Source organism: Taudactylus pleione, unplaced genomic scaffold (genome assembly GCF_031769625.1).
Source record: "Taudactylus pleione unplaced genomic scaffold, aTauple2 ptg001378l, whole genome shotgun sequence".
Lineage (NCBI taxonomy): Eukaryota > Metazoa > Chordata > Amphibia > Anura > Myobatrachidae > Taudactylus > Taudactylus pleione.
Genome location: NW_028285778.1, coordinates 214,656 through 230,000, shown reverse-complemented (window position 1 = coordinate 230,000; position 15,345 = coordinate 214,656). Strand labels below are relative to the sequence as shown.

At 46.2% G+C, this 15,345-nt stretch overlaps 1 protein-coding gene across 1 annotated transcript in view; it reads left to right on the top strand.

Moving 5' to 3' along the window:
* The window catches only part of LOC148442965 (uncharacterized), a 142,875-nt gene that overhangs the window by 33,380 nt on the left and 94,150 nt on the right, over positions 1-15,345 (top strand). The window contains 1 exon segment of the mRNA XM_088463460.1: positions 15,227-15,236. Within this exon segment, the coding sequence (XP_088319586.1) occupies positions 15,227-15,236 (10 nt within the window).

Genomic DNA, 15,345 nt, shown 5'->3' with positions numbered 1-15,345 from the left:
GGAAAATATTTTATCTACTGTAAGAGCTGTAATAGGTGTACCACTATCTGAGATATCAGGAGGACATTCCCCATAATCAGAGGGATCAGATGACACATGTGCACTGTGAGGTGCTGGATGTATAATTGTGGTGTTAGGGGTTTGTCCTAGAGAATCTCGGGTGATGTTGTGATCTTCTATGTCACCATCTGTAGATAAGATGAGATATCCCTCTGAGATCTTCCTTCTGTTACATCCATCTGCTGGGAATAAAATAAATATATGATAAAAGTAATGTTTCCCTGTAACAGGGATAGTTTTCCCAATAGAGACTACAGGTCCCCAAATTAGTAACAAATGGGGAAGTTCCGTTGTGTCATGGTACAATGTATAACGGTCACATATTATGCTATAGTTATCACAGGGGTTACATGTTTATTCTAATACAAAACATAAAGACAATTGTTGTCGGCATTGGGGCCACCACTACAAACCTGGGTACATCTAGCAATCCAAGCACAAGGACTTCAGCAAAACATTTAAGCTTACAGCCCAGTATCAAACCGATCCTACAAGTATTTATATTGTATATGTATCAAACACCATTACACTGCTGGTAACGTGCTCACCTCCCAGATCCAGAGGCTAACGCCTAAACAAGCACAGGCTAGTGAGCCGTACCCAAAACGGCCTCATATCGGCTTGACTGACAGCATTCAGGTCTTTAGGCACAATTTTGAAACAAAATAAAATAGGCCAGCGCTAGATGTTACCCATATGTTAAATGGTACCAGCCGCGTGGCGATAGGTTTTAATTTCACAATGAGCTTCTGTAGCTGGGAGGCGAGGAAGATGTAATTACAAGTTAGTGGTGTATGAAAGATCATTCATAGAGTAGGAACTTGCAAAAAGTAGGAACTCCTGACGCAGGGTAGCATGCGTAAATGTGTTGAGCAAAATAGAGTTATGGCAAAACTTACTCTTGTTAACTCACTTTCTTCAAAGTACATAATGGGCCTGATTCAGAGCCGCTCGTTAGCGGCTGCTCGTTCGCTCCGAGCGATGTTTGCACAACTGCGCATGCGTACGGATTGTAATACGCATGCGCGAACCAGTCTGTGCGGCGGAAAATTGTTTGTTCGCTAGATAGCGAGTGCCTGCTAATTTGAGTGACAGGAGGAGGCGTATGTGGGTGGTAACAGGGGAAGGTGCTTGAAAACGGGGAGTGGAGATCCGAACGCAGGCGTGCTTAAAGGTCAAAGCGGGAGTTTTATGTGTGCATAATTAAAACACAAGAATAGCGAGCAGTACATACGCTGTTCGATGTACTCGATTAATCTAATAAATAGCGGACATGACGTATGATGCGAGCGGGCAGGGGGCGTATTTTTCAAATAAACGAGCGCATGTTTTGTTCGCTCGTTCAGACATGGAGGCAACAGACCACAAGGAGCGAACGGTTCATTTGAATAGCCACCCCCTTTTTCTGAACGAGCGAGCGCTAATTGCGAGCGGCTCTGAATGAGGGCCAATGTCCACAGGGAGACAATAGGGTGCAGGCAGTGCTTGGAGGACTGGACACCAACAGAAAAGCTTTTTCCTGTCCCAGGATGCGCCGGTCCTTCCCCCTAAACCCCAACCACAGCCTGAGGGCAACTCAGTTTAGTTAACAAGCCCAAGGCAGGAGAGGAGAGAAGGAAGACTGGTACACTGAAGAATCTCACACTCACACAGAGAAGGAAACAAGTGACCAAGAAAAGAAACCCATAGAAGCCAGATGCATCAGGGCAGGTAGCCTGTGGACCTTATGGACTTCGAAGGAAGAGTTAACAAGCGTAAGTTTTACCATAACTCTCCTTTTCAGGTAGGCAATGGGGATGTCCCAAAGCAGTTGTTCAAGGAGGTACTCCTGAGCTCCGGCGTCTGGCTCCCCCCACGTGCACTATGAAAGAGACATCATGACGTCTCTCCGATAGTTACGAGCGGTGGACGGCAGTGGACGCAGGTTCGAGCCTTATGGAAGTATTTTTTTATTTGTGTGTGTTCAGGTGGCACTTTTACAGGGGGCTTACTAATAGGGCACTTTTACAAGGGGCAATTTTACAGGGGACTTACTACTGGAGGAATTTTTACAGGGGGCTTACTACTGGGGCAATTTTACAAGGGGCTTACTACTGGGGGCACTATTACAGGTGGCTTACTACTGGGGGCACTTTTACAGGGGGATATTTTACAGGGGGCTTACTACTGGGGGCACTTTTACAGTGGGCTTACTACTGGGGGCACTATTACAGGGGGCTTACTACTGGGGGCACTTTTACAGGGGGCTTACTACTGGGGGCACTATTACAAGGGGCTTACTACTGGGGGCACTTTTACAGGGGGCTTACTACTGGGGGCACTATTACAGGGGGCTTACTACTGGGGGCACTTTTACAGGGGGCTTACTACTGGGGGCACTATTACAGGGGGCTTACTACTGGGGGCACTTTTACAGGGGGTTTACTACTGGGGGCACTATTACAGGGGGCTTACTACTGGGGGCACTTTTACAGGGGGCTTACTACTGGGGGCACTATTACAGGGGGCTTACTACTGGGGGCTTACTACTGGGGGCACTATTACAGGGGGCTTACTACTGGGGGCACTATTACAGGGGGCTTACTACTGGGGGCACTTTTACAGGGGGCTTACTACTGGGGGCACTATTACAGGGGGCTTACTACTGGGGGCACTATTACAGGGGGCTTACTACTGGGGGCACTATTACAGGGGGCTTACTACTGGGGGCACTTTTACAGGGGGCTTACTACTGGGGGCACTATTACAGGGGGCTTACTACTGGGGAACTTTTAGAGGGGCTTTACTACTGGGGCACTTACAGGGGGCTCTACTACTGGGGGAATTACTATTGGGGGCACTAATACAGGAAGCATTAGTTTTGGGCACAATATTAGAGGGGCTGGTATGGGTATGTTGCAGAATTTGATGACCATTAAAGAGGCATGTGTGGTGATTTGATGGCATGTGGGGAGGTTGCTGGGCACTGAAAGGGCATATGTGGTGGTCTATACAAGCTTTCATATATTTTGGTAATGGACGATAGTCTGGCTCCCAAACTTTTAATATGACTCCTAGAGGTTACAAAAATGTGTCATGCCCTGTTGTAGCTGGCACAGGTAGGCCAGTCTGCGTGTAAGCCTGCGAGATAGTCATGCGAAGCCATCTGGCCAGAGTCTATTTGTTAGCTGGCCATCCCTTCTTATGAAATTCATATAGGATAAAGAGGGACTCCGATTTCCTGATGGAACTAGTACATTCCACGTAACTCTTCAGAGCACGGACCACATCCAAAGAGGCCTCACCTGTCAAGAGATCTGGTAATTGAAAGGCCGGAACCACATTTTCCACATTAGGGTAGAAATGAGAGACCACCTTCAGAAGAAACCAGGGCACGTTATAAGAACAGCATTGTCTGTATGAAAGACTAGAAAGGGGGAGCGACATGAAAGCGCCCCTAAATCCGATACCCTATGGGCAGATGCTATAGCCAGAAGAAACAGAGTCTTCGCAGTGAGCCATTTGACATCTACTGATTCCAGGGGTTCGAATTGAGGTTCCTGAAGTGTGTGGAGAACCACTGACAAATCCCATGGAGCCAGAGGAGGGACAAAGGGAGGTCGGAACCAGATGGACATAGCAGAGACGTGCACTTTCAGAGATGCTAGGCGGAGTCTGAGAACCAATCCAGCTTAAGATAGGTTTTTAGGGTTTCTAGAATCCTTGCCTGAGGGCCATAGTTTCTAGTAGCACACCACTGGAAATATGCATGCCATACCCGGTGATAAATCCTGGCAGAGGCCGGTTTATGTGCTCTGAGCAAGGTCTGGACCACAGAGCTAGAAAACCCTTTAGACCTTAGGAGGGATGTCTCAAGACCAGGCCATTAAAGACACACTGGTCAGGTCCGGATGTAGGCAGGGACCCGAGACAACAGGTCTGGTCATAGAGGAGGTTACAGAGGAACGACTATGGAGAGACTTTGAAGATCGGAGTACCAATGGCATTTGGGCCAATCTGGAGCTAACAACAGGACTATGCCCCCTTCCTGTTTGAACATCCGAAGAATCCGAAGAAGAAGGGAGACTGGAGGGAAGAGGTACGCCAAATGGAAAGTCCACCTCACAGATAATGTGTCCATGAAGGCCGCATTGGGGTCCCTTGTCCTGGCCCCATACACTGGAAGTTTGTGGTTGTGTCATGAAGCAATGAGGTCCACATCTGGTAGACCCCATTTGTCCACCAGGAGCTGAAAGACTTCTGGATGTAGAGACCACTCCCCTGAATGCATATCGTGATGGCTGAGGAAATCTGCTTCCCAATTTAAAATCCCTGGGATGATCACTGCAGAGTTGGCTGGTGTTCAGCCCATGTTAGAATGTGGGACACCTCTGCCATTTCTGCCTGACTTCGAGTGCCTCCTTGGTGATTAAGGTAGGCCACTGCCGTCGCATTGTCGGATTGTACTTGTACTGACCTGCAGAATATCCTGAGCCAGAGTGAGGGCCCTGTAGATGGCTCAGAATTCCAGGACATTGATTGGTTGCTGGAGTACAGCATCCTTGGAAGGAGTGCTGGCTGGTCTCTGCACCCTACCCTCAGAGGCTAGCATTCATGGTGAGGAGTGCCCAGTCCGGGATCCAAAAGGGTCGCCCCTTGTTTCAGTGGGACGTCTGTAGCCACCAGGCTAGGAACAGGCAAACTTCCAGGGAGATGCCCATCATCTAGGATCTGAGCAGATGGAGCAGCCCATTTCACCTAGAGAGGATACGGTGTTGTAGGGGCTTGGAGTGAAACTGAACTGTCCACCATGTCAAAGGTGGACACCATGGATCCCAAGGTCTGCATTGCAGTATGAATTGACACTTCTCGACTGTGGAGTAGTCTGCACACTCAGGGCCTGATTCAGAGCCGGATGCTCTGAACGAGCGCCAGCTCTGAATCAGGGCCGGTCTTTTTTTTTTTTTAGAACGGCCTCCTGGCCGCTCGCATAGCTGTGGGTGACCACCCACAGCTATAGTGAGTGGCCAGGAAGATGGTCACGATGGTCAAAACCATCGCGACCATCGGGCTTGTGACGAGACCCTTGTGGTAGGGTCTCGTTGTCGCAAGCCCCAAAGAGATTTCGGCTCTAACAGAGCCGAAATCTCTCCCACTGACATCACTCGTGATGTCAGTGGGGCCGCCCCCAAACGGAGGCGGCCCCCACATGGGAACACCTCAGTTTGGGCAGCCGCTCCCCCGGCCCGCCCACCAAAGGGGACGTACTGTCACTCAACATCGACAGCATGCCCCCTTTGGTACGAGACCCGGAGCGACGGTTTGCCCGTCGCTATCCGGGTCTCGTGCATGCGCACGACGGAGCCGGCTCCGTCGTGCGCATGTGCACTGGGCCACCATCGACGCGCTTGCGAACGCATAGCGCTCGCGAGAGGGTCTGAATCAGGCCCTCAGTGCTGTAATACAGAGATTTTGTTAGCTGTTAGGAAGATTCTCTGAATTTGAGAGTCCAGAAGGGCACCCAGATTTACCATTATTTGAGAAGATGCCAGGGAAGATGATTTCCAGTTGATCAGCCAATCTTGCATTTGCAGAAAATCAATGGTTACCTGTAAATAGGGGTGAAAAATTTCTGGGGAGCTTGCCAACAGCAAGAGATCGTCCAAGTATGGGAGCAGTCTGATCCCTTGACAATGTCATAATCTTGGTAAGAGACCTGAGGGGCTGTAGAAAGGCCAAATGCCAGAGCCTGAAATTGGTAATGTTGCTGCAGTATAGCAGACCGGAGATGCTGCTGATGAGAAGGCGCTATAGTTACATGTAGGTAAGAGTCTTGAATGTCCAGAGACACTATAAAATCTCTAGGCTCCAATGCCAGGACAAGAGAGTGAAGGTTTTCAATATGAAACCTGGGCACCCTGATAAACTTGTTTAGAGACTTGAGGTTGAGGATAGGCCGATGAGACCCGTTGGACTTCTCAACTAAGGGTAGAATAATAGCCCTTCCCTCACTTTAAGGGGGGGACCGGAATTATTACTCTTGAGAGCATTAAGGACTGAATGGCCTCCTGGAGCAGCAGGGCTTTGCTTGGTCCGATGGAGGTCCTGTGCAAAAGAACTGCTGGGGGCCTCCTCAGGAATGAGAGGGCATATCCATTGGAGACCACTTCTTTTACCCAGGCGTCTGATATGGTCTGATGCCAGAACTGGGCGCATTGAAGAAGTCAGCCTCCCACCCTGGAAGAACCAAGTGAGAGGCCTGCCCCGTCAGGCTGAAGGCTTGTCCACAGATTTGGTAAGTGGACGTCTAGTAGCCCAGGTCTGTTTGGTCCTAGGCTTGGAGGCCTTAGTGGATGCCGACTGCCTTGGAAAGGACTGACCTTTAGCTTTTCTTTGAGGTCGAAAGGATGACATTTGAGGCTTCGTAGTACATGCAGAGGGCAAGGACACCATCTTGGAAGCTTCCAAGGCAGTCAAAATCTTGTCCAATTCTGGGCCAAACAGGATCTCCCCAGAATAAGGCAGAGACTCCAATGCCCTTTTAGAGTCCAAATCTGCCTTCCATGAGCAAAGCCAAACAATACGGCGGGCTACCATAGTAGCAGATGCCTTGGAAGCCAGGAGACCAGTATCCAGAGCCGCTTACCTGAATAGGAGGCTGCATCTCTAATGTGAGATATGTAGGACAGCTGTTCCCTCGAAGCATCAGAGGGAAATGTAACTTCTAGGGCCTCTGCCCAACTCTCAATGGCTTTTGACACCCAGGCCGTAGCCCTGGAAGGACGAGTAATAGCTCCTGTAAGAGAGTATGTAGATTTCAGACAAGCTTCAATCCGTAGTCTCCTTTAAGGAGGTTGCAGTATGGACAGGTAACATAGCATTCTTAACTAAACATGTCACGTGGGAGTCTACTGCAGGGAGAACATCGTATTTAGTGCAATCAGTATCTGGAAGAGGGTAAAAGGAAGTTAAGCATTTGAGCAACTCAAAAATTTTCCTTGGTATATTCCATGTTTCACTCATATGATCAGATACCTGATCCGAGTGAGAAAACTCTGGCAAAACTACCTTCTGTCGCTTAACTAGTGGCTCTTTTGCCTTAGAAGTGGGTTCTGCCTCTTCTATTTGAAGGATAGATTTTACAGCTCTCACAAGTGCAGGTTTATTTAACTTGGAGGGGGGCTCCTCCTCTCCCGATGGGGGAGTCAGAGAGAGAGATCTGCGTCTTCTGCCTCCCCAGATGATAATTCAGAATCTCATAGCTGGGTGGGCTGGGAAGATAGCAAAGCACGCTTAGTGGGTTTACTAGGTAAGGGTCTCTCCTTTTGCAGCATTTGTTGAAAGGCAGTAGAGGTATCCGCCAGACTCTGCACTGAGGTAGAAAGTGCATCTACCCATGGGGGAGGCAAAGGATATGCAGGGAGTACCTGCTGTGGCCATCCCATAGGGGGAGCTACCACAGGGACTGCTAGGTGGTCCTTAATTTCTGCAAACACCTGTGAAAAAGTAACCCTGGGGGGTTCCTGAGGAGAGGACACAGGGGTTGATGGGCCAGGAGCAGTATAACAAGATGTACAGAGACCATCCTGAATGAGGTCCTCTGAAGACACCAGAGTGGGAGGAGCAGGCTGCTTGTTATTCTTGCCTCTGCCAGACATAGCTGCAAGAGTAATCTAACACACGATCTGGCACATGCAGTGAGCAACCCACATATATGTGCAATATGGCACAGTGTAGTGCGCAACACCGATATATAGTATGTGATAGCCCTCACAAATATAGGGAGATGTGAGGTACATGTGAGGGGATACATCAGTATGCCAGGGTTATAATGGAAAACAGGGAAAGGTATAAGCTGACAGTTTGGGGATAAAAGGAGACAGACAGCAGCGCTAGCACAAGTCACATACAATGCAGAGTATACAATATTACTGCAGTGGGCACTAAAATCAATTACACAGACCGCAGTGTCTGGTAGGATATAGCGCTGTACAGCCTGGCCCTTGGTAGAGGCATACAGGGAGACCGAGAGTCTAAGAGGGGGCGGCAGATGAGGGAGGAGCAGCTCAAGGGGGGCAAGAGTGCAGTGGAATGACACCCTGAGCCGGGGGAGGAGCTGCAGGAAGAGGGTCGTCTCCCCTATGCTGACATCAACCACCGGGGCCCTGGCCGCAATTTGTCCCCTGCGCTAGTATATGTATTGCCCTGGAGGTCTAGTGGAGTCCTGGATGCACCGGTGTCTACATCAGCACTTCTGGTCTGTCTCCTGAGACTGGAGGCAAGACTGCGAATAGATGCGGGTCCCCACGGGGATCCACCTTACCTGTCCCCTTGAGTTCCGGCTCCAGTCCGGGGTACAAAGAGCCTTCTAGCTAGGTTCCCCCTGAAGCCCCGCCTGGAGAACCAAGCCGAGGGCTGGTGTCACGGTGCCATGGAGGTGTGATAGAGCAGCAGTGCAGACATCTAGGGGACTGTCTAGCGATGCTGCGCTCTTGTAATGATGAGAGCTGCCGGTATTTCATACCCAACCTAGTTATAAGTAGGAATTACAATACAGCCTCTCGTCCTCTTAACATTGCACATTACCTACACTGTGCCCAGCACTGGGAGGTAACAGCCTTGGGGGTGCAGCCACCAGATGATGCTCAGATACCACAGCCAGCTGTACACACCGTACATACTACACCATTACATATGCAGCCAGCATAAAGCCTATAATGCCAATATTTCCCTCTGATGGTGCCATAGCACATAATGTTATGCCGTGGTGGCCATCTCAGCCGCGTGGCTTGTGTCCCCGACCACATCCCACAACAATTGTCTTTCTGTATTGTATTCATATACGGCATTACTATCGCCACGCAGCTTGTACCATGTACAATATGGGTAACCCAGGCACGGACATGTGTGTCTTATTCATTTACTATGCTTGTGCTGGAGTTTACTTTACTGTGACATCACAGGAGAGTATATCTCATATACTATAGATATAATGTGTTCTGACATACTAGACAGTCTAGTACAGGCCTGGCCACCTGTGGCCCTCCAGCTGCTGTGAAACTACAAGTCCCAGCATGCCCTGGCAAAGTTTGGCTATTAGGAAATGCTAAAACTGTGGCAGGGCATGCTGGGATGTGTAGTTACACAACAGCTGGAGGCTCAGAGGTTGGCCAGGCCTGTACTAGATCATGAAAGCTGAAGGCACGTGAACAAGACACTGCTGCCTCCAGGCTTGCAGGAAAGATGCGCAATATCCATGGGATGTACGGAAAGAGAAGCTGGAAATGCGCACAGGTCGCCATTTTGGGGAATGTTTACATGATTTTATTTTTTTTATTGCAAATTCTCATTGTGACAAAGCAGGAGAGTAGTGTGGGAGGAAATGATTGAATCCCAAAAGATGTGTTCCCCACCCTCATAGTGATCCCTTCAACATACAGAAATGTCTACTAGTTCTCCTTATTAAAAAGTGAGCAAAAATATTCAGCATATTGGCCCTCATTCAGAGCCACTCGCTAGCGGCAGTACGCTCGTTCCGAGCGATGTTCGCACATCTGCGCATGCGTACGGTTTTTAGTACGCATGCGCGAACCAGTCAGTGCGGCCGAAAATCGTTGGTACGCAATATAGCGAGGGCCTGCTATTTTGAGTGACAGAATGAGGCGTATGTGGGTGGTAACAGGGGAAGGTGCTTGAAAACGGGGAGTGGAGATCCGAACGCAGGCGTGCTTAAAGGTCAAAACGGGCGTTTTAAGGGAGTGCATATTTAATACAGCAGCGTCATTGACCACGTCACTTGGTTTTTTTTAACTCAGAACTGCTCGCAAAATAGCGGTTGAAAACACCAACCACAAGAATAGCGAGCAGTTCATACGCTGTACGATGTACTCGATTAATCTAATAAATAGCGGACATGACGTATGGTGCGTGCGGCCAGGGGGCGTTTTTATCAAATAAACGAGCGTATGTTTTGCTCGCTTGTTCAGACTTAGAGGTGGGAACAGACTGCAATTTGCGAACGGATCATTTGAATAGCCATCCCTTGTTTTTGAACGAACGACCACAAATAGCGAACGGCTCTGAATCAGGCCCATTATCCTATGTAGTATGAGGCCAGGCCAAGCTTTGGCTGAGCACATAGAATAAGGGATTGCTGTAATAGGGCACGTTTGCACCCTATGCTGGCCCCGTCCACTGAGCGCACAACACGCAGAAGGGGTGTGATGCTGCTTCAGTAAGTGCAACGATAACTGTCCTAAGGACACCCGATAGGCTTCATATACTGGCCTGTCGCCCATAGTTAGTTACGGCCCTGTGTTGTACTGTAAGGAGTATGTGATTCTTTTCTGTAATAAGTCTTTATTACTAACCTGTGGTGATATCTGTAGGGATTTCCTCCTCCTTACACTGCTGATCACCACTCACATACGTCTCTTCTTCTCCATATAGATCTTCTGCCTTCATATCAGTCACATACGTCTCTTCTTCTCCCTCTATATCTTCTGCCTTCATATCAGTCACATACGTCTCCCTCTCTATAACTGCTGCCTTCATATCAGTCACATACGTCTCTTCTCCCTCTATATCTTCTGCCTTCATATCAGTCACATACGTCTCTTCTTCTCCCTCTATATCTTCTGCCTTCATATCAGTCACATACGTCTCTTCTTCTCCATCTATATCTTCAGCCTTCATATCAGTCACACAGGTCTCTTCTTCTCCCTCTATATCTTCTGCCTTCATATCAGTCACAAACGTCTCTTCTTCTCCCTCTATATCTTCTGCCTTCGTATCAGTCAAACAGGTCTCTTCTTCTTCCTCTATATTTTCAACTTTAATATTAGTCACAACATCAACCTTAAAAAGAATACAAAACACAAAAAAATAAAATACATCTGTCTAGAAAGGAAACCAACTGAGGAAGCCACAAACTTGGTAAAACACGTCCTGGACACTTCCTTCACCATTATTTGTACATAATATTATCAATGACAAATGTATGGAGATCAATAACATTTTTCAAAAAGTCTTAGAGTCTCCTCACACAAGTGTCCAAAGAGGATACCACCAAATTCATTTAATACTTGCACGAAAAACAGATTATTTTTGAATAAAACTATGCAAGGAATGGTATGTCAGTATCATGGTGTGGAGGAAACATTTACGAGCTACAGCCGATACTATCAGTAACCCTTTGTGTTCCTTATGATCCATTCCAAGGAGGATTCAGATACCCAACACTGCACACACTGGGGCGGGAGGGGGAAAGGGGGGGGGGGGGTGTAATTAAGTGAGTAGAGGAATACAACTGAAAACCTCTCTAAAAATATTTCACTGGGTGACAGTACCATATACAGTGTACATAGGAGGTGGACTATTGAAAGTTGTTGCTTGCAATATATCTGCTGGACTAATAATGTGCTGTGCTACAAGTACTAACAATGTGTTTTCCTGCTGCTGATTGAGGTGTGTGAGCGGAAGTAACATCTTTTGTGCTACTGAGTGATTGTCAGCATCGGCTAGAGATAATTAAGCCAAAGTTGTGGCTAAATTTATGTAAGACATTGCTATAGTGACCTATATAATGTCCCATTCCCAGCAGTCACCTCTCCAGTCAGCAGCTGAATGATCCTGTTGGTGAGTTCCAAAATCTTCTGTTTATTGTGTCTCTCATTTATCAGTGAGTGAGGTGGAGGCACCGTGATGAGGCTCTGGGTCCTGCTCAGTCCTCCTGACACACAGGGACGGCTGCTGGGTGTCCAACACTCATCGGATGTCTTCTTCACTACTGTGTATTCCTGTGTATTGAGGGAGACACCAAATATCACTGAATACAGTCCCAGATACCCTCACCTCCCCAGACATGTCCCTGTATTATTACTATAAATATAAGTGATGTCACTGTGACACTCCCAGATCCCCTCACCTATCCAGTCATGTCCCTTTATTATTACTATAGATATAAGTGATGTCACTGTGACACTCCCAGATCCTCTCACCTCCCCAGTCATGCCCCTGTATTATTACTATAGATATAAGTGATGTCACTGTGATACTCGCAGATCTCCTCACCTCCCCAGTCATGTCCCTGTTTTAATACTATAGATATAAGTGATGTTACTGTGACACTCCCAGATCCTCCTCAACTCCACAGACATGTCACTGTATTATTACTATAGATATAAGTGATGTCACAGTGACACTCCCAGATCCTCTCACCACCCAAGTCATATCCCTGTATTATTACTATTGATATAAGTGATGTCACTGTGACAATCCCAGATCCCCTCAACTCCCCAGTCATGTCACTGTATTATTACTACAGGTATAAGTGATGTCACTGTGACACTCCCAGATCCCCTCACCTCCACAGACATGTCACTGTATTATTACTATAGATACAAGTGATGTCACTGTGACAATCCCAGATCCCCTCACCTTCCCAGTCATGTCGCTGTATTATTACTATAGGTATAAGTGATGTCACTGTGACACTCCCAGATCCCCTCATCTCCCCAGACATGTCCCTGTATTATTACTATAGATATAAGTGATGTCACTGTGACAATCCCAGATCCTCTCACCTCCCCAGTCATATCCCTGTATTATTACTATAGATATAAGTGATGTCACTGTGACAATCCCAGATCCCCTCACCTCCCCAGTCATGTCCCTGTATTATTGCTATAGATACAAGTGATGTTACTGTGACAATCCCAGATCCCCTCACCTACCCAGTCATGTCGCTGTATTATTACTATAGATATAAGTGATGTCACTGTGACTCTCCCAGATCCTCTCACCTCCCCAGTCATGTCCCTGTATTATTGCTATAGATATAAGTGATGTCACTGTGACACTCCCAGATTCCCTCACCTCCCCAGTCATGTCCCTGTATTATTACTATAGATACAAGTGATGTTACTGTGACAATCCCAGATCCCCTCACCTACCCAGTCATGTCGCTGTATTATTGCTATAGATATAAGTGATGTCACTGTGACACTCCCAGATCCCCTCACCTCCCCAGTCATGTCACTTTAATATTACTATAGATATAAGTGATGTCACTGTGACACCCCCAGATCCTCTCACCTCCCCAGTCAGCAGGTAGACGATCTCCAGGGTGAGATTTAGTATCCTATCAGTCATGCAACTTCTATCCTTGTCCATCATTAGTGATTAGTGATTTATGCAGGACACGTCTCATCCTTCCGTCACTTCTAGTAAAGATTCTCTGGTTACTCACAGCGCACTTGTCTATTAAAATATAATTATAATCAATATTACAGAGTACAGGTCACGCTGATATCACCCACCTGATACACAGTGATCATTATACACAGGTCACACTGATATCACACACCTGATAAACACTGATCACTATACACAGGTCAATGATATCACACACCTGATACACACTGATCATTATACACAGGTCACACTGATATCACACACCTGATAAACACTGATCACTATACACAGGTCAATGATATCACACACCTGATACACAGTGATGACTATACACAGGACACACTGATATCACACACCTGATACACACTGATCACTATAAATAGATTATATTGATATCACACACCTGATACACACTGATCACTATACACAGATCACACTGATATCACACACCTGATACACACTGATCACTATACACAGTGTCGAAGCCGGATGATTGGCTAGGACCAAATCTTTAAGATCTGAAGACGCCATTTTGAGTTGTCTGAAAGATGCCATTTTGCGTCTTTAGCACGATGCCATACAGATGGTATACGGTGCTATTTTAGCGTTGTGCGAATGCCGTGCTAACTGCACACTGTTAAAGTCCTTACAGAATAAATGCGCATGAATACACATATATATATATAAATATAACTTTAAAGATTTCATATATTCAGAGATGACAGACAAGTCTTGTGGACATGTCTGAAACAATTGGAATGCACAAAGATATGGTGAGCGTTTGCTCTGCATACAGATATAGTATGCATATGACAATTGAAGTATAACACAGACACTGATATGCTCAGAAGGAGTGTTCTGAATGTATATTTAGAGATAATTGTTAGACGTTTGGCTATTGTTAGCAATTGTAGGCCTTGTGTCCAATGCTAATGTGGTTAAAAAGAACTGAATTGTACTGTAATTGTACTCTAAATAAACCATTGTCTTTATGTCTGACTCCTAAACAAACTAGAATTTACATTTGTGATTCCATCCAGCATCTGCTGCCACCTGTGAGAACTCATTGTCTGTCATTTTTTAGTTCAGACAGAAGTAATATCAAATATGTCAATTAATGCATAAAGAGAGATAATATATATATTAATTCATGATATATACATGCATACACATAGACAATCGCATATGTATCCACAATGCTTGCACACATATACACAGTTGCTATTGCAGAGACAAACATACACACATTGGTGATTGTATATACAGTCATATAGGTACACGTGGACGCATGTGAACTTATTGATGTGTATACACATTGGTGATTGCATATACAATCATATAAGTACACGTGGACGCATGTGTACTTACTGATGTATATACATAGTTTAAAACACAGATGCACATTAGCGACCACAAACATATATATATTTATGCCCGCACTCATAAAAGGTTCCTGCACTTTATGGTTCTTATAAAAAGTATTAATAATGATGTTAAATGTATGTAATTGATATTTAAGGTATGCAATATAGTAGACATGGCATGTTTGGTACTATACTGATACCCTGTCTATTTCCAGATATCCGGTTATATTGGCAAGGGAGTCGAATCATGTGTTCGGGAATTAAGGATCATAGTGAATTATTGGTTATGAATGTAAAACTCTGTATGCAGTTTCCATAGTTAATTTTGAAACCAATTAAAGAAAGACAATGTAATCTCAAGAGACTGTTGGAAGATTGGACATAACCCTAGAACTGTCCAATAAGAAGATCATCCAGGAGCAAGAACCAATGAAACAGTGTTTGTCTGTCCACATTGTGTTGCTATATCTTGTAAGAGTATATATACATGCACCTATGGGCTAGTGATCAGTCGTTACCACTTTGATGACTGCAGATGTCAGGATTGATCGGCTGGGACCTGGTACCGGGGCGCATGCGTATGTATTGGCTGTATCTTTTGTATTATGATCTTTGCGCTCATTGTCCAGATCAAAGCGCGTGACTTTTGTTTTTACTTGCAATAATAATATTTTGTGCATTGGAACCACACTTATGGTTTGGACAGCGATTATTTCAGGTTTAAATAATTGTTAGGGGTATAGCGATT